The sequence below is a fragment of the Bos javanicus genome, chromosome 20 (assembly GCF_032452875.1).
Source record: "Bos javanicus breed banteng chromosome 20, ARS-OSU_banteng_1.0, whole genome shotgun sequence".
In the NCBI taxonomy this organism is placed as follows: domain Eukaryota; kingdom Metazoa; phylum Chordata; class Mammalia; order Artiodactyla; family Bovidae; genus Bos; species Bos javanicus.
Genome location: NC_083887.1, coordinates 34990386 through 35012052, shown reverse-complemented (window position 1 = coordinate 35012052; position 21667 = coordinate 34990386). Strand labels below are relative to the sequence as shown.

General features: G+C 40.4%; 1 protein-coding gene across 1 annotated transcript in view; it reads right to left on the bottom strand.

Annotated features, from left to right (window-relative positions):
- C9 (complement C9) overlaps nucleotides 1–21667 on the bottom strand; it is a 67168-nt gene that overhangs the window by 32796 nt on the left and 12705 nt on the right. Inside the window, exons 2-5 of the mRNA XM_061393663.1 lie at nucleotides 18665–18764; nucleotides 18110–18254; nucleotides 17738–17885; nucleotides 10395–10533 (exon numbers count right to left, since the gene is read on the bottom strand). Of these exons, the coding sequence (XP_061249647.1) occupies nucleotides 10395–10533; nucleotides 17738–17885; nucleotides 18110–18254; nucleotides 18665–18764 (532 nt within the window). The remainder of the gene's footprint in view (nucleotides 1–10394; nucleotides 10534–17737; nucleotides 17886–18109; nucleotides 18255–18664; nucleotides 18765–21667) is intronic.

Below are 21667 nucleotides of genomic sequence, written 5' to 3'. Positions count from 1 at the left end.
CTCACTAATTGACAAAAGGAACCTGGAAAGAGCAGATTGCCTGAAACCTCATGAGTCATCCTCAACTAAGGTACCTAGCCAAACCACATCCCCTTTTAACTGTTAAATTTCAGGATAATTTGAAAGGTAACAGTAGATAATGAATATAGCTCTCTATTATCTTCAAAAGATCATCTTCTCTGCCTTCAGTTCAGTTCAGTTGCTCAGTCATGTCTGACTCTTTGGGACCCCATGAATCGCAGCACGCCACGCCTCCCTGTCCATCACCAACTCTCGGAGTTCACTCAAACCCATGTCCATCGAGTCAGTGATGCCATCCAACCATCTCATCCTCTGTCATCCCCTTCTCCTCCTGCCCTCAATCTTTCCCTGCATCAGGATCTTTTCAAATGAGTTAGCTCTTTGCATCAGGTGGCCAAAGCATTGGAATTTCAGCTTCACCAGTCCTTCCGATAAACATCCAAGACTGATCTCCTTCGGGATGGACTGGTTGGATCTCCTTGCAGTCCAGGGGACTCTCAAGAGTCTTCTCCAACACCACAGTTCAAAAGCATCAATTCTTTGGCGCTCAGCTTTCTTTATAGTCCAACTCTCACATCCATACATGACTGCTGGAAAAACCACAGCCTTGACTAGATGGACCTTTGTTGGCAAAGTAATGTCTCTGCTTTTTAATATGCTGTTTAGATTGGTCATAACTTTCCTTTCAAGGAGTAAGCATCTTTTAATTTCATTGCTGCAATTGCCATCTGCAGTGATTTTGGAGCTCCCCAAAATAAAGTTAGCCACTGTTTCCACTGTTTCCCCATGTATTTCCCATGAAGTGATGGGACCGGATGCCATGATCTTAGTTTTCTGAATGTTGAGATTTAAGCCAACTTTTTCACTCTCCTCTTTCACTTTCATCAAGAGGCTCTTTAGTAATTCACTTTCTGCCATAAGGATGGTATCATCTGCATATCTGAGGTTATTGATATTTCTCCTGGCAGTCTTGATTCCAGCTTGTGCTTCTTCCAGTCCAGCATTTCTCATGATGTACTCTGCATAGAAGTTAAATAAGCAGGGTGACAATATACAGCCTTGACGTACTCCTTTTCCTATTTGAAACCAGTCTGTTGGTCCATGTCCAGTTCTAACTGTTGTTTCCTGACCTGCATACAGATTTCTCAAGAGGCAGGTCAGGTGGTCTGGTATTCCATCTCTTTCAGAATTTTCCACAGTTTGCCGTGATCCACACAGTCAAAGGCTTTGGCATAGACAATAAAGCAGAAATAGATGTTTTTCTGGAACTCTCTTGCTTTTTTCATGATCCAGCAGATGTTGGCAATTTGATCTCTGGTTCCTCTGCCTTTTCTAAAACCAGCTTGAACATCTGGTAGTTCATGGTTCATGAATTGCTGAAGCCTGGCTTGGAGAATTTTCAGCATTACTTTACTAGCGTGTGAGATGAGTGCAATTGTGCGGTAGTTTGAGCATTCTTTGGCATTGCCTTTCTTTGGGATTGGAATGAAAACTGACCTTTTCCAGTGCTGTGGCCACTGCTGAGTTTTCCAAATTTGCTGGTGTATTGAGTGCAGCACTTTCACACCGTCATCTTTCAGGATTTGAAATAGCTCAACTGGAATCCCATCACCTCCACTAGCTTTGTTCATAGTGATGCTTCCTAAGGCCCACTTGACTTCACATTCCAGGATGTCTGGCTCTAGGTGAGTGATCACACCATCGTGATTACCTGGGTCTTGAAGATATTTTTTGTACAGTTCTTCTGTGTATTCTTGCCATCTCTTCTTAATATCTTCTGCTTCTGTTAGGTCCATACCATTTCTGTCCTTTATTGAGCCCATCTTTGCATGAAATGTTCCCTTGGTATCTCTAATTTTCTTGAAGAGATCTCTAGTCTTTCCCATTCTGTTGTTTTCCTCTATTTCTTTGCATTGATTGCTGAGGAAGGCTTTCTTATCTTTCCTTGCTATTCTTTGGAACTCTGCATTCAGATGTTTATATCTTTCCTTTTCTCCTTTGCTTTTCACTTCCCTTCTTTTCACAGCTATTTGTAAGGCCTCCTCAGACAGCCATTTGCTTTTTTGCATTTCTTTTTCTTGGGGATTGTCTTGATTCCTGTCTCCTGTACAATGTCACGAACTTCCATTCATAGTTCATCAGGCACTCTGTCTATCAGATCTAGTCCCTTAAATCTATTTCTCACTTCCACTGTATAGTCATAAGGTCTTCTCTGCCTAGGTCTTCAATATTGGTATGTTCTAGGATTCCATTCTCTCTCTTCTTTCCTCTCTCATTATACACCTCCTGGATTGGCCTTAAGGACTCTCAAGACTTCAGTGATGCTCTGGTATATGCTGATGGTACCTAAATTTCTGTCTCCAGTTCAAACTCCACCCTCACATTAACATATTTTATATAATCTATTTTGGACAAGATAACTCTACCCAGAAGTCAATCGTTATCTTCTTGGAATTAACTCTTCTTTGGGAAGATTCCCCATCTCCCCTTCCAACACACACACACATATATCTCAGATCTTCTCTGATGGGCTACCATCCACTGGAGGTCTCCTTTGACTTTCTGTCTCCATATTTTTCATCTATGGTGAGTTTACTTTGTGCTGGACCCTGTTCTAAGCACTTTGCATTTATTAACACATTTAACCTTTTCCAAATTCCTATGAAGTATGTATTATTGTTACCCCACTTTATGATAAGAAACTAAGATTCAGGAAAGATAATTAAGTTGCCTGGAGTCATGTGGATGCTAAGTGAAGGAATTTATCAGAATTCAAACCCAAGGAGTCTTATTCAGAACTGAGCACTTGACCTTATGCTCTACTGTCTCCAATTCATTACTGAACCGTTAGTTCTTAAGACTGAGCTGCGTCTCATATCTCCTTCTCTGCCTCTAGTATTACAGATGCAGTTCAGTTTTTCATCATCTCCTTGGACCGTAAAATAACCTTCTTCAGTTATTATCTCTGTTGTTGTCTCCTCAAAATTCGTCTCCACAAAACACAAAGATTTGAAATGGAACTCTGACCGTGTGACGCTCCTCAGTGGTTCCTTTCATCCTCAGGATTATGCCCAAGTTACTTAGTATGGCATATGAGTATCTTCATAATTTGACTCCTACCTATGACTCCAAATTTGAATCCATAATAAGTTCATTGTAGACTATAGTTTCTTTCAAGATAGAAGCTTCTATAGGCATAGTTTTACTTGCTTCCCAAGAATATCAATACATAACAAATAAACTAGCATGTAAGTATATAATAAATTTTATTTGTTCACTGCCAAGTTTTCTAAATGGGTTCAAACTGCCTGTAGAGAGAGTAGTTGGAATGTTTATTAAGCCTGTTTTCATTTCCTGTCAACTTTGATGGCAATTCCAATTATATGTTCACTTGAATATGGGTTGTTTCCTCCATTAAAAAAAAGCATTTGCTTTCTAAAGCAAGAGTGTCAGTATTCTGCATGCATTTATTTACTAATTCAGTAATCATTTATTTCCCTGGAGGAGGAAATGCAACCCACTAAACTACTCTTATCTGGAAAATCTCATGTTCAGAGGAGCCTTGTGGGCTATAGTCCATGGGGTTGCAAAGAGTCAGACATGACTGAATGACTGAACACACAATTATTTATTTAGCATGATATATGATATATGATGTTAGTTTCTCAGGATTCCATGGTAAATAAAATGACTAGAAACTCAGCTAAAGCTAGATAGGATACAGCAAAATCAACACCTGAACAGAAAGAAAAAGCAAAGGCTATTGCATAATTTGCAGAAAAGGCATCTATTCAAAACAAAAGATTCAGAGGAGAAAGCTGAGAGTGGTGTGGCCATTAAAAGCCAGATGAAGAATGACCTTTTCCTCCCTGCCAAGGACATTGATCATTATCTGGAAGGCTATAGGGAGACAACACCAAATGTAAGCAACAGAGTGATAAGGTCAGATTTATCATATATCTTCATACTGAAGTGAGTGGAATGAATTGAAACTGAGCAAAACTAGGGGTCTCAGACTTATGGGAGGACTGATAGTAGCCCAGATGGAAATGATGAGAGCCCAAGGCAGTGGGCAAGGCAGTGGGAATGGAGAAGAAGAAACAGAGATAACAGACTTTATAAAATAATGGAACTTGCTGACTGATTGGATGTTGTGGGCTTTGAGGGAGATGCACCTGTAGAGGTCTTTAGGAAGATTTCCAGACTTCTGAGTTTAATGATTAGGAATATATTGTTTCATTTCCCAAGTAGAGAATTCAAGAGCAAGAAACAGAGGATTAGGAATAAGATGGGATATAAGGTTTGGATATGTGAACTGTGTGATGTTTGCAGTCAACTAGCTACACAGACCAACCTGAAAGTGAAAGTCAAAGTCGCTCAGCCCTGTCTGACTCTTTGTGACCCCATGGACTATACAGTCCATGGAATTCTCCAGGCCAGAATACTGGAGTGGGTAACCTTTCCCTTTTCCAGGGGATCTTCTCAACCCAGGGATCGAACCCAGGTCTCCCACATTGTAGGCGGATTCTTTACTAGCTGAGCCACAACACAGACCAACCTAGACAGCATATTCAAAAGCAGAGACACTACTTTGCCTACAAAGGTCTAGTCAAGGCTATGGTTTTTCCAGTAGTCATGTATGGATGTGAGAGTTGGACCATAAAGAAAGCTGAGTGCTGAAGAATTGATGCTTTTGAACTGTGGTGTTGGAGAAGACTCTTGAGAGTCCCTTGGACTGCAAGGAGATCAAACCAGTCAATCCTAAAGGAAATCAGTCCTGAATATTCATTGAAAGGGCTGATGCTGAAGTTGAAACTCCAATACTTTGGCTACCTGGTGTGGAGAACTAACTCTTTGGAAAAGACCCTGATGTTGGGAAAGATTGAAGGCAGGAGGAGAAGGGGATGACAGAGGATGAGATGGTTGGATGGCATCACCGACTCGATGGACATGAGTTTGAGTAAGCTCCAGGAGTTGGTGATGGACAGGGAAGCCTGGCGTGCTGCAGTCCATGGGGTCACAGAGTCGGACACGACTGAGCAACTGAACTGAGTTACACAGATACCTAGTTCAGAGGGAGACCTGGGCTGTAAATGCAGTATTTGTAAGCCATCAGGATGGAGGGGAAATCTAAACCCACAGGAGGGAATGAAATCGCTATAGAGAGAGACTGTGAAATAAGATAGCAACTCTGGTAGCAGCAATATTTAAGGGCTGTTTCAAGTAAAGAGAACTCAATGAAGTTTAAGATGAACTTTGGTGAAAACAGTTTGGGTAACAAGATAACAGACGTTTGGTGTTATGGGCTGAACTGTGATCCCCCAAAATCCACATGCTAAAATTCCTGATTTCAATTACCCCAAAATGTGATGGCATTTTGAGAAAGAATCTTCAAAAAGGTTATTAAGTTAAAATGAGGTCGTTAGGTGGGCTGTAATCCAGTATGACCGGTGACCTTATAAGAAGGGGATATTAGAATCAGTCCAGCATGGAGGGAAGACCACGTGGAGATACAGGAGATAGCTCCCTACTGCCAAAGAGAGGGACCTAAGGGGAACCAACCCTACTGACATCTTGATCTTAGACTTTCAGCCTCCAGAACTGTGAGAAAATAAATGTTTGCTGTTTAAACCATCCAACTTGTACTTTGTGATGGTAGCCCTAGGAAACAAATCCAATTGGGGAATTCATGGGAAGTACAAAAATTGAGGTAGCAGATGTAGATGAGAAGAGTATGTAGAGATGAGGGCATCCTTTCTGTGTTTTTGTTTTTTAAATGGGACTCTTAAAGATATTTGAGTATTAAGGACCGGGTGGAAAATGAGGGAGACAGAGGTTGAACTGAGCATCAAACAAGTTTGTACATAAGTACAACCTTGAAGAAAAAAAAAAAAACAAACCTGAGAAGATTCTTATCTGTGGCTTGGATCTTCTCTGTCCAGCTGGAGCTCCTGCCATCTAATAAGGTAGGCAGAAATATAAGGTAAAGAGCTGGAGGAGGTTGTCTAACATTTTAAATTACCCTGTGGAGAGTGGGGAGGTGTGTGGACCTGTTGAGAAGGGTGGAAGACCTGGGTGTGGTTATAACGCTACCCATTCCTGAATTATTAGCATGATTTTCTCTATGGTGCCCAGCAAGGTAAGTTTATGTAGAAAAATAATAGGGTTCATCCAAAGATGGAGCTTTTCTTGAAGGACTAGAAAGCAAGAACAATGATAATACTATCAAGAGTGGTCAAAAATGGATATAGATTGATTAGAGGAAAAAAACTGGACATAGGAGGAGCAAAACAGACTGGAAGGAAAACAGATGACCCCAAACTGGGTCTGCTGCTGCCACTGCTAAGTTGCTTCAGTCGTGTCCGACTCTGTGCAACCCCACAGACGGCAGCTCACCAGGCTCCCCCATCCCTGGGATTCTCCAGGCAAGAACACTGGAGTGGGTTGCCATTTCCTTCTTCAATGCATGAAAGTGAAAAGTGAAAGTGAAGTCACTCAGTCTTGTCTGACTCTTAGCGACGCCATGGACTGCAGCCCACCAGGCTCCCCGTCCCTGGGGTTCTCCAGGCAAGAACACCAGTGTGGGTTGCCATTTCCTTCTCCCAAAACTGGGTCTAAATGGGGTTTAAGACTAGATTAGTGGTCACAAGTCTAGATGGGGTTTAAGACTAGATTAGCGGTCACAAGGGAGGATGAGAACTGAGCGACTGGATAGTTGTGATGAGGCAAAACGTAAGTTTCAGATTTCAGAGGCAGCATAGTTCTGGTGAATACAAGGTTAAGGATGTGTCTAGAAAATTAGTGACTCTACTAGAGTAGATATAGGAAGTTAAGAGGCAACAAGAAATTCCTGGCAATGCACATGATGTAAAATCACTCAGTATTTTGTTAGGATTTGGGGTGGAAAGGATGCTTATAATCCAGGTGCACTTTCCAAACCTTTGCTAACCTCCAAAATCTTACATTCTCAAGGAGATTCAGATTTCAAAAGAATTGTAATGAAAACCTGAAACCTGATTTACAAATTGTTACTTTCAACAAACAAAAGTAGAGATGACTAAAGATAAACAAGTGAAAAGGAACTAATTCATACATGTAATCATCACTTTTTTTTCCCTTCTATAATTGCAGGCTTCAGTTGTTCTTGGTCATCACTTCTGATTTACGGTAACCAATAAACCTTGAGTGAGAAGGTAACTGCTAATTAACCAGAACTGCATTTAATCAGAACTAAGTCTTTTTCTGTTTATACTTTTAAAAAGAATAGCAAATATTTATTGAGTGTTTGCTGTGTGTCAGTAACATGAATGTTTCACCTATTTAGACTCATTTATCTTTACAGGGTAGGCATTATTATTTCTATTTTACAGATGAGGAAACTGAGCCATGATGAGGAGAAGTAATCTTCCCAAAGGCTAGGATTTCAAACTCTGCAGTGTGCTCTGGAGCCAAAGCTGCATTTGAGACAAGACTGGAGAATCCCAGGGACGGGGGAGCCTGGTGGGCTGCTGTCTATGGGGTCACACAGAGTCGGACACGACTGAAGCAACTTAGCAGCAGCACTGAGGGAAAGTGAATGTGTCAGAGTAAGATGTCATTATTAAGGAATCGTCCCCATGGAATGATAGGTTGATAGAATTCTTTCAAAAAATGAAAGATAGTAAATTATTGCCCGTAAGTAACTAAACCAAGATTTTAAAAATTGTCATCCAGTACAATTTTGTTGAGCACCTATCTTACACATATATTGAGTGACAACTGGTAATAGGTTATAAGGAAGTGAAATGCGCATTCTCTGCCTTTAGGCACTATAATAAGAATATACATGAAAAAGTAGGTAAAATATGCCAAAGAGGATTAGAAGGCGTAGAAAATAACCCTTTCCTAAAAAGTAAAAATAGAGATTTTCATTCAATAAACTCAAGTTCTTTAATGTTGAGCTAGTCGTGGACCTGAACAGATTAGGATACTGGGAGCATTAGCATTACTAGCACCAAGGGCGGGGGATGATTTGGGGACTTTTTAACAGGCTGCCAGCCAACTCCAACATCCTTCCTCAGGTGGCACAAAATAAACACTCAGGTCCACAATCCCTATCAACTTTCTTATAAGCTTGATGCCAAAACTCATTTGGAGGCATTAATCTGATCTGAACTGATGAAAAGTTATTTATGGCCTTCATTTCTCCCACCTTTTGTAAATATCAGTTCATTTTGCCATAGATATGTGAATGCATTTGATTCTATGATGCTGTTCCCAATTCCACCTGGGGTGTAAGTAATATACAGGATAAGTACCACATCATCCTTGTAAAATTCAAAACCTTCCAAATTAGGAAACACATCTGTTTCCAGAGTTGTAGATAAGGGACAGCAGTTTGCTTACTTTCCAAATGTAGCTTCAAGATCTGTCCTGAGCAACCCTCTAGCCCTCATCTCTTGGTTCACACCTGTTACTAACCTTACAGAGAAGCTAACAGGCTGGTGACAGCGACAAAGAAAAACTGAACAGCACAGACCTGAGAACTAAAAAAAAAATAAAATAAAACAACACAATAAAACTTCTTGCAACAGCAATGACAAAATTTCCCTTCTTTGGTATACTCTTTCAAAGAAAGTAGAACATGTGTAATACTTCTTAGAAAGACGAAAACTTCTCTTCAAAAAATATGCTTAACGAAGGTTAACCTGGCATGATGGGAAACATCAATAATCCAGAATGTTCCCTGAACATTTTGTGGAAAACTGATTTTTTTCTGGACTTACGGGTACCAGAAATATGACAGTGTGCACATGGGGGAAAGAATGTCAGTCAAATATTTGAGACATTAAACATCTTGAACATTCACAAGACAGGATGATCACTTCAGGCTGCAATGGGTAGGGACTGATTTACAACATAGAAATAAAAGGAATACTAACTACAATTATGGAAAAGTAATATGTTTCTCAAACTGATGGGATTGACAGCAATAATAAAGGACATTGTCATGACTAAATAAAGTAAATTTTATGGATCAGAAAACAAAGATCATGGCATCCGGTCCCATCACTTCATGGGAAATAGATGGGGAAACAGTGGAAACAGTGTCAAACTTTATTTTTTGGGCTCCAAAATCACTGCAGATGGTGACTGCAGCCATGAAATTAAAAGATGCTTACTCCTTGGAAGGAAAGTTATGACCAACCTAGACAGCATATTGAAAAGCAGAAACATTACCTTGCCAACAAAGGTTCGTCTAGTCAAGGCTATGGTTTTTCCTGTGGTCATGTATGGATGTGAGAATTGGACTGTGAAGAAGGCTGAGCGCCAGAGAATTGATGCTTTTGAACTGTGGTGTTGGAGAAGACTCCTGAGAGTCCCTTGGACTGCAAGGAGATCCAATCAGTCCATTCTAAAGGAGATCAGCCCTGGGATTTCTTTGGAGGGAATAATGCTGAAGCTGAAACTCCAGTACTTTGGCCACCTCATGTGAAGAGTTAACTCAATGGAAAAGACTCTGATGCTGGGAGGGATTGGGGGCAGGAGGAGAAGGGGATGACAGAGGATGAGATGGCTGGACGGCATCACTGACTCGATGGACATGAGTCTCAGTGAACTCCGGGAGTTGGTGAGGGACAGGGAGGCCTGGCGTGCTGCGATTCATGGAGTCGCAAAGAGTTGGACATGACTGAGCGACTGAACTGAACTGAACTGAACAGAACCATTTAAAGAAACAGATTATTGTAGTTACTGGATCAGAGTAAGTTATTTATTATTCTTTACTATATCTTGTTTAAAACAAAAACTAATCTCTAAAAGTGATAAATGTTGTTCCTTTGAAGGGAGGCAGGCACAGTTTGTGGATTGTTTTAGAGAATTTAGGTGACTTACAGAAAGGCAGTAGGCTTGAGCTGGCATTTTGTAGAGTAAAAATCACTCTAGGAAATAATTTCACTAGAACTGAGGATGGGGGTTTTGAGGTCAAAACTCACATTAGTCAAGCAGGTGTTACAAAGGGGAGATGAAAGAAAATGAATCTAGAGATGTTCTTGGTAGGTTAGCCAAAACTTACCCTCAAGAGCGTGGCAGCAGGGTACTCAGTCCTTAAGTCAGCACTAATTTAATTTTTAGTTTCATCAGAATCTTAGATGATTCTTTTCAGAGATGAGGTATTTGTCAAAACTCTACCACTAACTGCATGCTGCTGAGGATTGATCATAGACTGCTGTATATTATCTAAAGAGACTCAAGCTACACCTCTTCTTTAAGTCAATCTTATGTTCACATTGAATTTTCATTCTACTGAATTTTTCACATCATTTAGAATGAAACTTATGGAAACAATTGGTCAGCTAAAGCTGAACAGTGTATTTTCTTCTAAGAAGACTTACGTCATAGGTCAGCGAAGCCACGTTCCAGGGCCTGCGGTAGTACGTCAAGGTGTTGCCGTCCCAAACTCGGTCACAGAGTCCATTGTAGTACTGGTTGTCAAAAGGGGTGCTGAGCGGATCCATGCCTAAGATGTTGATCCTGAGAGTGAACAGAGTAGCATCAGGCATGGAGATACCTGGAGCGAATGCCAGGCAGCCCTCAGGAACTGGGAGAGGAGAGCTTCAGCTCACCGTGTCCCCAAAACCCGTGTGATGGTGTGATAGAATCAGGAACAGAAGCAAGGGCCTGGTCACCTCTACTCTGTGTCCGGGGTGGGAAGTACACCTTAGGAAGGTCTTATAAACTCTTATAGGCAATTAGGCCACTGTTGAGCCCAAAGAAAGAAATTCAGTAAGTAGGAAGCAAGGGGCCATCTGGCTGTTAAAGTTGAATTCTCACTGATGTAACTCTTAGCTAACCTCCCTTGGTGAACTATAAGCCAATGCTACAATATCACCTCTTAAAATGATCTGAGAACAGAGCATCTCAGGGGGGAGTATAACATATGCATATGATTTTTAATCTGTGAATCAACATGGGGCCTCTTTCTCTCCCCATTCTCTTTAAACATTTTCCTCCAGCTGTCTCATTGTTTGTCACAAACCTTGTTCCCTCCAGACTTATTTTACTCTTATTACCCTTTCCAAGAGGAACACAAAAGTGTCATCATCCGGCAAGGCATTCTCAAAAGTTCTCCTTTTTTCTCCTAGCAAAATATTGTTATTTGGCAAACTTTAATTCAGAAATAAGAATCTTGTTTAGCCTAAAAAATATTGACTTTGATTTGTAGGCCAAAAATCAATATATGAACAAGAAACAGTTCATTCTTTGTGAAGTGCTAATTGGTGAAACAGTCCTTGCTGTCTAGACTGTATCTGGAATAAATGGCCCCAGGGCAGAGAGGCCAAAATAGAGGTTTGCTTCTCATATCCATAATGTAGCTTGGCACAAAAGCATAAATATGCTCTAAGCAAAACTCTAAGCAAAAGCTATTGCTCTGGACCACATCCCTGAGTCCAATGAGCTGGATTACAAATCTGAATGTTGGTTTCAAAAGCAATTTGTCAAAGGGTTTGGATAGCAAACCCATTGCTAATGCAAGAAAAATAATTGGAAAAGTATCCTATTTCCAATGGGTTAGTTAACAACAACATCTTTATATAAACAGCACATTCTTAATAAACTTTGAATCTACAAAGAAGATGAACATTATAGCTCAACTTAATGAAAGGCAAGTTAAGGAAATGATTTAGTAATATCTTTCTCAAGGCTGATTGTATAGTTAGAATTAACTCCTTCTCACTATTTGCCCCACCAAAAGTACTTTTCATGAAAAGTACTTATGGCCCTAAATTTCTAATAAAGGGCCAAACAGTAGACTTAGTCAGTTGAACAAGGAAGAGAGGAAAAAAGAAACTCTATATATCTAGTTTACATTCTTAAACATCTTATGCTGGATGGGAGATTAAATTTTGTCTTCAGCTTTTCACCCATCCCTGTATTCACAGACATGTGAACAATAAATATTTTAAAAAATATTGCTAAGGTTTAGATACAAATACATAGAATACTGGAAATAAGTGATCTGTGTTTGTTTCTTAAACAAGACCTCAAGTACTTTATTCTGTCGTGAACTTGTCTCCCATGTATCTTATTAACAATGACCCTGTACCTCTTTGTATTTAATGAATAATGACATTGAATTGGCTTATAATGATGCAAAGAGTCAACTCATTGGAAAAGACCCTGATGCTGGGAAATATTGAAGACAAAAGAAGAGGGCAGCAGGAGATGAGATGGTTAGATAGCATCACCGACTCAATGGACATGAACTTGAGCAAACTCTGCTGCTGCTGCTAAGTCGCTTCAGTCGTGTCCGACTCTGAGCAAACTCTAGGAGCCAGTAAAGAACAGAGAAGTCTGGTATGCTGAAGTTCATGGAGTTCACAAAGTTCATGCAGTTCATAAACAGTAGGACATGATTTAGCAACTGAACAACAACAATGGTGATGAACTCCTAGGTGACTGTGTATCTATGAGTAGTGTAGTGTTTGTAATAAACAATGGGTAATATTAAGATAGTTAATATAGTCTTTGATTTCATTAACATTATATTCAAGGTAGGGTTTAGATACAATTACCAATTTCAAACAATAGTCCAAGGATGAATGTGCATGTACCAAATGGGTAGTACAGGTAAGTGATGTACAAAGTTCCCAAGAGGAAGAGGTCTCCATGGCAGGGTCGTAAAAATGGTTTTAGAAGGAGTATCAGGATTTTATTTGAGTTTTGAAGATGGGGTCTGGAGGGCAGAAGGAATGAGTGTACAAAATACTGTAAGTGGAGGGACTGCTCTGGTGGTCCAGTGGCTAAGATTCTTCACTCTCAACGCAGAGGTTCCCGGTTTGAACCCTGGTCAGGGAACTAGATTTCACATTCTGCAACTCAGAGTTCTTGTGCCACAACTAAAGATCTCAGAGTGCTGCAACTAAGACCTACTGCAGCCAAGTACATTTAAAATATTAAAAATGTTCTGTAGGTAGAAATATATATAGCATATTTTGGGGTGGTGGTCTTCAGATTTTTTGGTTGTCTACTCTAATAAATCATGCCTCCTTGTGTGGTTTTAGTTTGACATCTAAAATATTTCCTTTTAAGTAGTTGCAAAGGATAAATTGATGAAAGTGAAAGAGGAGAGTGAAAAGGTTGGCATATTGAAAAGCAGAGACATTACTTTGCCAACAAAGGTCTGTCTGGTCAAGGCTATGGTTTTTCCAGTAGTCACGTATGGATGCAAGAGTTGGACTATAAAGAAAGCTGAGCACCGAAGAATTGATGCTTTTGAACTGTGGTGTTGGAGAAGACTCTTGAGAGTCCCTTGGACTGCAAGGAGATCCAACCAGTCCATTCTAAAGGAGATCAGTCCTGGGTGTTCATTGGAAAGACTGATGCTGAGACTGAAACTCCAATACTTTGGCCACCTGATGTGAAGAACTGACTCACTGGAAAAGACCCTGATGCTGGGAAAGATTGAAGGCAGGAGAAGAAGGGGATGACAGAGGATGAGATGGCTGGATGGCATCACTGACTCAATGGACATGAGTTTGAGCAAGCTCTGGGAGTTGGTGATGGACAGGGAAGCTGGTGTGCTGCAGCACAGGGGGTCACAGAGATTCGGACACAACTGAGTGACTGAACTGAACTAAAGGATACGTTTCCCAGCATGCTGTAAATATTTACACTTTAAAATATAATTATTGTGCTTCTTTTAAAAACAAATGGCATATAAATTCTGTAGTGATAGCAGATATTAAGTAATGACAATGTTTATATTTCTTTAACAGCTGGTTGTTTTATGGTATTCTTTTGATTCTTCTTTTTTAAAAAATAAACTTTATTTCTTAGAGCATTTTTAGGTTCATGGCAAAATAAGTAGACAATAGAGTTCCCATATTCCCTCACTCCATTTTATGCTTTAATCTATATTTCTATTTCATTTCTGCTATAGCATTTTAACCTAATGTAATGGATTTTTATGCATGGAAGTTTTAATTGATCACTTTTTCACACTTTCATGTACTCAAAAGATACTAATTGAAGTTTTAAAAACATTAAATATTCTTTGACCATAAGGCCTAAGTGTTTAATAAATTCTCTGGATTGAGTTACCATTTTTAGTAGTACATTTAAACAAATTAAAATTTAGCAATATTTAATAAACATAAAATTTTTATTGGAAAAGCATCTCTCAGTGAAATGAATGGGGCTTCTTTTTAATTAGTTGATTAGTTACTATTTGGCCACCTCATGCGAAGAGTTGACTCATTGGAAGAGACTCTGATGCTGGGAGGGATTGGGGGCAGGAGGAGAAGGGGATGACAGAGGATGAGATGGCTGGATGGCATCACTGACTCGATGGACGTGAGTCTGAGTGAACTCCGGGAATTGGTGAGGGACAGGGAGGCCTGGCGTGCTGTGATTCATGGGGTCGCAAAGAGTTGGACATGACTGAGTGACTGAACTGAACTGTACCCATGTTAGAATATTACTTACTGCTAGAAAAAACATAGCAGTGTTGACTTCATTTCTACTCTTCATTTTTATAGATGTAACTGCTGAGAAACTTTATGCACATAAATAAGTAGATAAGAATAGAAGGAATTTTGTCATAGCAATGTCACTCAATTACTCAATCTTCTGAGTTTTATGCCAAAAAAAGAACACAGACTAGTCTTTAGTTAACTGTTATTTTTATAGTCCATTACCTGACAATTGATTAGGACCTTTAAATGCTGTTGGTAAAAAGAATTGGAGACCACTTGATTTACAAGGCCTTAGAGTCTAAGTACAACTGAGTACAAAATTTGGAATTGTTTCTTGGTTTTTCTATCTCATAGGGAAATATGAGATGGGTGAGGGATGTACTCTTCTTTTAGGAAGTGGGAGTTAGATTGTAAAAGAAGAGGTGAGACAGGAGAATGGATTTGACAACTAAATGAATGATCCTGAATCTTCAAGCTTATCAGTTAAAAATCTGTATGTAAGGAATTTAAGATTTATTATTAGTTACATTCGTTAAGTAACTAATAGTTGGGGAAACTGTTATTGTAAAACTCACCTATCGCCACCCCCCCCCCGAAAAGTCTTTTTGCACCCCACAGTAAGATTATCCCAGTTTGAAGGGTTTTGTTCTATGGAACAGCAAATTGCCCAGTTGGCTGGATCCATTTGGAAAGTTACAATGAAGCTGATCCACAGACTAAAGGACTGCTAGGGAAGAAATGTTTCAAAACTTTTGACTTGGCTCCACCACTACAGAGACAGACAGTCTAGTCTAGAATGAGCCAATTTTCTTTCTGCCAAGAAACATGAAAACTTCTCATGGATGGAATGTCATCGCTTGGGAAATAAAAAGCATGTGTTCTTTGGCAGCACTTGGAGATGGCTGTTTTTACACCTGCACCTAAAACCCAAGGCAGTTCCAATTTACCAGGTGAGCCGAAGAGCAGGCTCGCTCCACAGAAGTGGTGTTATGCTTAGATCACACACAGAAGTAACTCCTTGTGTATAGCACATCATTTACAGCTGGTTTGAATTTTTTTTTTCCAATGGTTGCAAGATGGGTTGGGGATTTCCCTTAAACACTTCTGAAGAATCTCAGATACCAAGAGGCTGCAATATTTGTGATACAAGTGAATTCTCCTGGCATGAGAATTTAAATGAGAGTCCTTCAAATGAAAACAACTATAAATTTAATTAATTTATGAGTGCTTGTGACTTTCATGTGTAAAAGAATCTGACTGTATATGACTGATATGACTTGGTGAGGTTTTCCAAACTGGAGAGTTTATAAGCATGTAGCTATGATTAGTTTGTTTATTCCTATTATCTCTATTTCAGTATAGTCCCATAGCCCCATATAAGCATAATGGAGATATATAGTATTGATACATAAATATGTAACATCAATGGTATTGAAGAATACCATCATTATTGATATAACAAAGCATGCTATTTTGAAATCGATTGTTAAATATTAATTACTGATTTATACTACTCTCTACAGTCTTAATTCAAATATTTGGGTAATAAATAACTACTTAAGGAGTTTCATTTTCTAAGATTAGTTATGCTTTGAAGTTAGGGAGTTGACTTATGGGCTTTGTAGTGATGTGGGAGGAATGATGTGGGTAGTGAGGGGAATGTGGGAAGAAAGAGGGTTAGGTTACATGGTGAAAAAAAAAACACATAGTTTTCTATCTGTCAGGGAAACTTGGGTTTTAGTTCTGCTAGCAACTAATATTGGAGAAGGCAATGGCACCCCACTCCAGTACTCTTGCCTGGAAAATCCCATGGACAGAGGAGCCTGGTGGGCTGCAGTCTGTGGGTCGCTAAGAGTTGGGCACGACTGAGCGACTTCACTTTCACTTTTCACTTTCATGCACTGGAAAGGAAATGGCAGCCCACTCCAGTATTCTTGCTTGGAGAATCCCAGGGACGGGGGAGCCTGGTGGGCTGCCGTCTATGGGGTCGCACAGAGTCAGACACGACTGAAGTGACTTAGCAGCAGCAGCAACTAATATGCCAAAAGGCCTTGTTGATTTTACTTAGTTCTTATCTATAAAGTGAATATAACGCCGCCCCTAACTATCTCACAGGATTATTATGAATAGCTAAGAGAGGGAATTCGCAAAAAGATTTGGGAAAATTTAAAGTATTATGCAAATGAAAGCTGTCAGAGAACAATAGCTTTATGAAGACTAATTACGGGTGATTGCTCATGGTAATGGGATCTTAAAACGGTTGGTGGGCTGATTCTATCAGAGCCTACCTCATTTTCCACATCTTAGCCAACTTTCCACACAGCTTGGGCCCCACCCTCTCACTTAGTCCTGCAGGCTCAGCTCTGTGATGTCATCACCAGCCCTGATCAAGGTAAGGCGGGAGGTATTTAAGGAGTCTTGGCTGCTCTCTGGGATGCCTCATTGGGAAACTCCCTGGCAGATATCATAGAATGAATTTTCTCTTCATGTACAAAATAAACCTTCAGATTGCAAATGATTGTTTTTCAGCCAAGAGGGCTACAATTTCTGTATCCTTTTCCTATAAAATCAGATGTAGATCTGCATCAAACGAGAATCCGTAACACAAGTAATGCCCTGCTTGGAGTCTGTTTGTTCAGTTCAGAGAGAAAACTTCCTTAGATTCCACATAAAGCAGTAATTGCATGGAAACGAGTGAAACTTCAGCTCTGTAATGAGAAGCAGAGTCTCAACACCAGCCTCACATGGCATCAGAACTGCTCCCTCTGATCATTACCTCTTGGGCAAACTCCAGAATGCTGGGATGCCGTGAGAACTTACACCCAGGTAGAGATCCAAGACAAGTTCCAACAGAACTTTTCCAGTCTTCCTGGGCATTCAAATATTTGAATCGAATTACCAGACCTAACACTGGCAATTCAACTTCAAAAGTTAATGTGTCATTTCAATCTTGCTATCATCTTCTAGAGGTTGATAACCAAGGGATCTCCTCTCCTATTGACCTCATAAGTAATCACCTATTATCCTGATAGTCTAATCTATTCCGTAGACACCTACTGAAGCCAGGCAGTTTGTCCAAATTATCTTGAGATGCTGATTCAGCACTTAACTTCTTTCAAGCTCAAATATAATTCAGACAGAATACAGAGCCAGAGTCCACTCTTTGTACTAGCTCAATCATGTACCACTCCAGTATGGCAAGAGAGGTGGGGATCATTTTCACTCATCCTCATCTGCAAGTATACAAGTGGAGTACAGACCCAAATCCTGCCGTCCGTGCCAGCTCTGACTCTTCCACCACTCGGTTGCGGCAAGGGGGACGAGGATCCTGTTCACAGTTATCCTCATCTGAATAGTCTCCGCAGTCATTGTCTTCATTACACAGAAGTCGATTCTTTATGCATCTGCCTGCAATCAAAATCAGGAAAGACAGAAAGACACTGTGTATCTCACGCCAAATTTTCTTTCTTTCTGAAGTTATCAAACATCCTTTAAAGTTAGAAAGGAGTGATCACACATTATATTTGGATTTTTTTGTATCCACACTTGGAAGTATGAGGGTCAGGAAGCACATTTCCTTCTTTTCGCTTATAAAGGCACGCAGAAGCCCTCACCAGCCACGGGAGAATTACCTGTACTGCACTGGAAATCGTTGCCACAGCCCTCCTCGGGGTCTTCGCAGGCCTCTGTGGGTACACACTGCTGTCGGTCTCCCACGGCATCCACACACTTTCGCCCATTAAATTGTCCAAAGATCTCAATACTCCTTGAACGAAACTGCACAGAAACAGCGGAAATGTTAGCGTTTCTAAGGCCAAAAAGGGCTTCTGATCTAAAACTGGATCCACACCACTGCAAACCTCCAACCTCTGGTTGAGTCAAAGGTTTTAGGATGGAAGCCTGAAACGTAGTCCCTGACCTCACTTGGAGGAACACCTCATGTGGTGAGGTTGGCAGGCTCTTGTATAGAATATGGTTCCTCATGACATTTGTTCAGCCAACTGGGCAGCATTCAGGTTTCCCAGTAAGGTTAGCCTAATCCATTTAGATATTTTCCTTTCATTCTGAGTTCAGAACACAGTTGGTGGTGGTGGGGTGGGGAGGTGAGGCTCCTATCTCTTTGTCATTTTCCTGGCAATACAGTTGCCATCTGGGGACACCCGTGGGGAATGGAAAAGAATACTTACCATTTGTTTGAGGCAAGGGTCACATTTCGACCACTCACTCCAGGAGCTCATCCTGCAGTCTATGGGCAATGGTGTGCCTTGTCTTTCTGCCGGGTCGTAGCTATGATAATAAAACATATCCGTTAATAATGACCATTATGTGTGCTTGTTTCCAAGAAGTCTTCACAAACCAGATTAATTTATTTACTTCTTTCTCTCTTTTGAACCTCAGTACTTATTCTTTTACTCCACCTCTCATTTGACACTTGATCACAAGTTGTATTTTATTTTCAACTCAACTTTTTTGTTTAATTCTTCTATTGCATTATAATTTAACCTTCGGCCTAAGTTGAAGAAAACTAGTAAGTCGTCCAACTCAGGAATTTCTCACTGATTAGTCTTATTTTTTCAAAAAGTGTACAGACTCACTGAAGCTAGGAACAATCTTTCACTCTGTGCCCCTCAGAGAGTCTGGCAAAATTTCAAGTTGTCCTATTTCCTTGCAAATTTCAGCCAGTCCACCCAGCCATTCCTGTGGCAAGCACTTCATAAATCAAGCTTCCCCACCCCTGTGATTTGTATGTCCTGAACCTACAGCATCACACTCCACATCAGGACTCATTCCTCATCCTTTTTGAATTTCAATGTATACTTTTTGGCACTTTTAACCTTCCCTCGCACCCCTAGCTGTGCTTTTCTGGCTTTGAACTTTTCTTTCTGTCTTGGTTCTCCATTCCAGGCTCTTCCGGTTGAAACACCACCTTGAATTGCTATCTTATTCAATGGCCGAAAGAAAACCAAGAACAGAAGGTATGAAACAATAATCCTATAAACTTCCTGCCCCATTTTCCTGAAGTGGCACCTGTCCTTTTCATAATGCAGCTTTTAATTTTTATTTTGGAGGGATGGTAAGGCCAATCCCTCCTCCAAAGCTCTAGTTGTCAGCATCTCTTTGAACCCTTGTTAACTGAGTATTTCTTCCATTAAAAATTCTCCTTCACTACCAGCTCCTTTCCATTTGTAGTTGAATGTATTCAAGTCCTTGACATGAACATAAACAAGTGAATGAACAAATAGAACACTCTTTCTGAACTTTACTTTTCCTTCCAGCTGCCCCCACTTCCCCCCGGTCTTCACAATGACACTTTAAGGAATTCCTAGAGATATATTTTTGTTTCTCTCTGTTCCAAAATAATAATACGTCTCAGTTCCTCCTTTTAACCACTTCCCAAATTCTCTCATCATTTTTAGGCCCGCTTTCCGGAAAACGTAGTTTGCACTCTGGTGTTTTGTTCCTTACCACCCAATCACAGCTCAACTCCCCTGTCCTAAGATCATTGCTCTTGCCAAAGTCAACAGTGACTCCAAGAGGCCTTCTCCCTTGGTCCCCTTCAGTCCTTACCTCACTGACCACGTCACAGCCATCAATGAGGTTGACCACTCTTGCTGTTTAAGATAGTCTCTTTCCTTGGACTGAATGACACCAGGCCCCTTTCATTGCTTCTTTCCCCTCTGTCCTTTGCTCCTACTCTCCTGGGCAGGTTCCTTGTCTTTTGACAGTCTCAGAAATGCTGTTTGTTCTCAAGTTGCCATCCTTGGATTTCTTTTTCTCTCTACATTTTCTCCAAGGTTTTGGTGTCCTTGTATATGTTAAGGACACCCAGAGATAAGTCTGCAGCCCAGAAATCTCTTCTGAATTTTAAACCCTTGGATATAACCCCTAATTGGACATCTACGTGTGAATGTCTTCATGGCTCATGAACTTAAGAGTGTATGTTTTCTATGTGTTCAACATTTTGCGACCCCACGGACTGTAGCCCACCAGGCTCCTCTGTCCATGGGATTCTCCAGGCAAGAATACTGGAGTGTATTGCCATTCCCTTCTCCAGATGATCTTCCCTACCCAGGGATCCAACCCAGGTCTCCTTCATTGAAAGCAGATTCTTTACCATCTGAGTTACATGGAAGATTCCATGAACTTAATGTTTCTCCAAACAAACCTAGTACCCCTTCTCTCAAGGTTGTTCCTCCTGTATTTATTGCCTTGGTAAACAGTGCCTTCATTTATACAATCACCCTAACCAGAGACTAGAGTGGTATTTGTGTTATTGAACCTCATCCCCCAAATAGAATCAACCACTAAAACATTTTCTTTATCACTCTAAATGACTCTCAAATCCTTCTACCCTTCATCTTTTCCAGACATTTCTCTGGTCTACAAAAACATTTTATCTCTCCTAGATGACAACAATTTCTTTCTAATCTGGTTTCCAGAAATCATCCGGAGAGAAATGTTTAAAATGCAAAGCTGATCATTCATTCCCTTACTGAAATTCTTTAGTAGTTTCTCTCTGTTTTGAAAATAAAGTCTGAATTTCTTGACATGATACAGTAGGCAGAGTAACAACCCCCAAAGACATCTGTGTCTTAATCCCCAGAATCAGTGACTATGTTACTTCACAAAGATACTCTGAGCATGTGATTAAGAGGAGATTATTCTGTATTTAATCTGGATGAGCCCATTCCAATCATGTGAGTCTTAAAAGCAGAAGAGTGGTTCAGAGGGATAAGCAGTCTGAGTGGCAGGAAAAATTCAAAGCATGAAGAAGGACTCCACCCACTGTTTCTGGGTCTGAAGATAGGAGTTTCACCAAGGAATGCAGGCAGCCCCTGGAAGCTGGAAGACGCAGGGAAATAGATTCTCCCCTAGAGCCTCTAGAGAGGATTCTAGCCCCACCAGAGCCTTGATTTTAGCCCAGTGAGACCCGATTCAGACGTCTGACCTATACAACTGTAAGATAATAAATCTGTGTTGTTTTAGGCCACTAATATGTGTTCACTTGCTATAATTGTAATAGGAAACTAAGACATGTGGTTTAGAGCACTCTACATGGCCCATCTTCTTTCTAATTCTTCAACTCCACTTTTCCCTCTAGCTACACTGAGCTTGAAAGGCCCAAGATAAGCACATTTTCTCCCATCTTAGGCTTTTAAATCTACTGTTTCCTATTCACCACACTGATC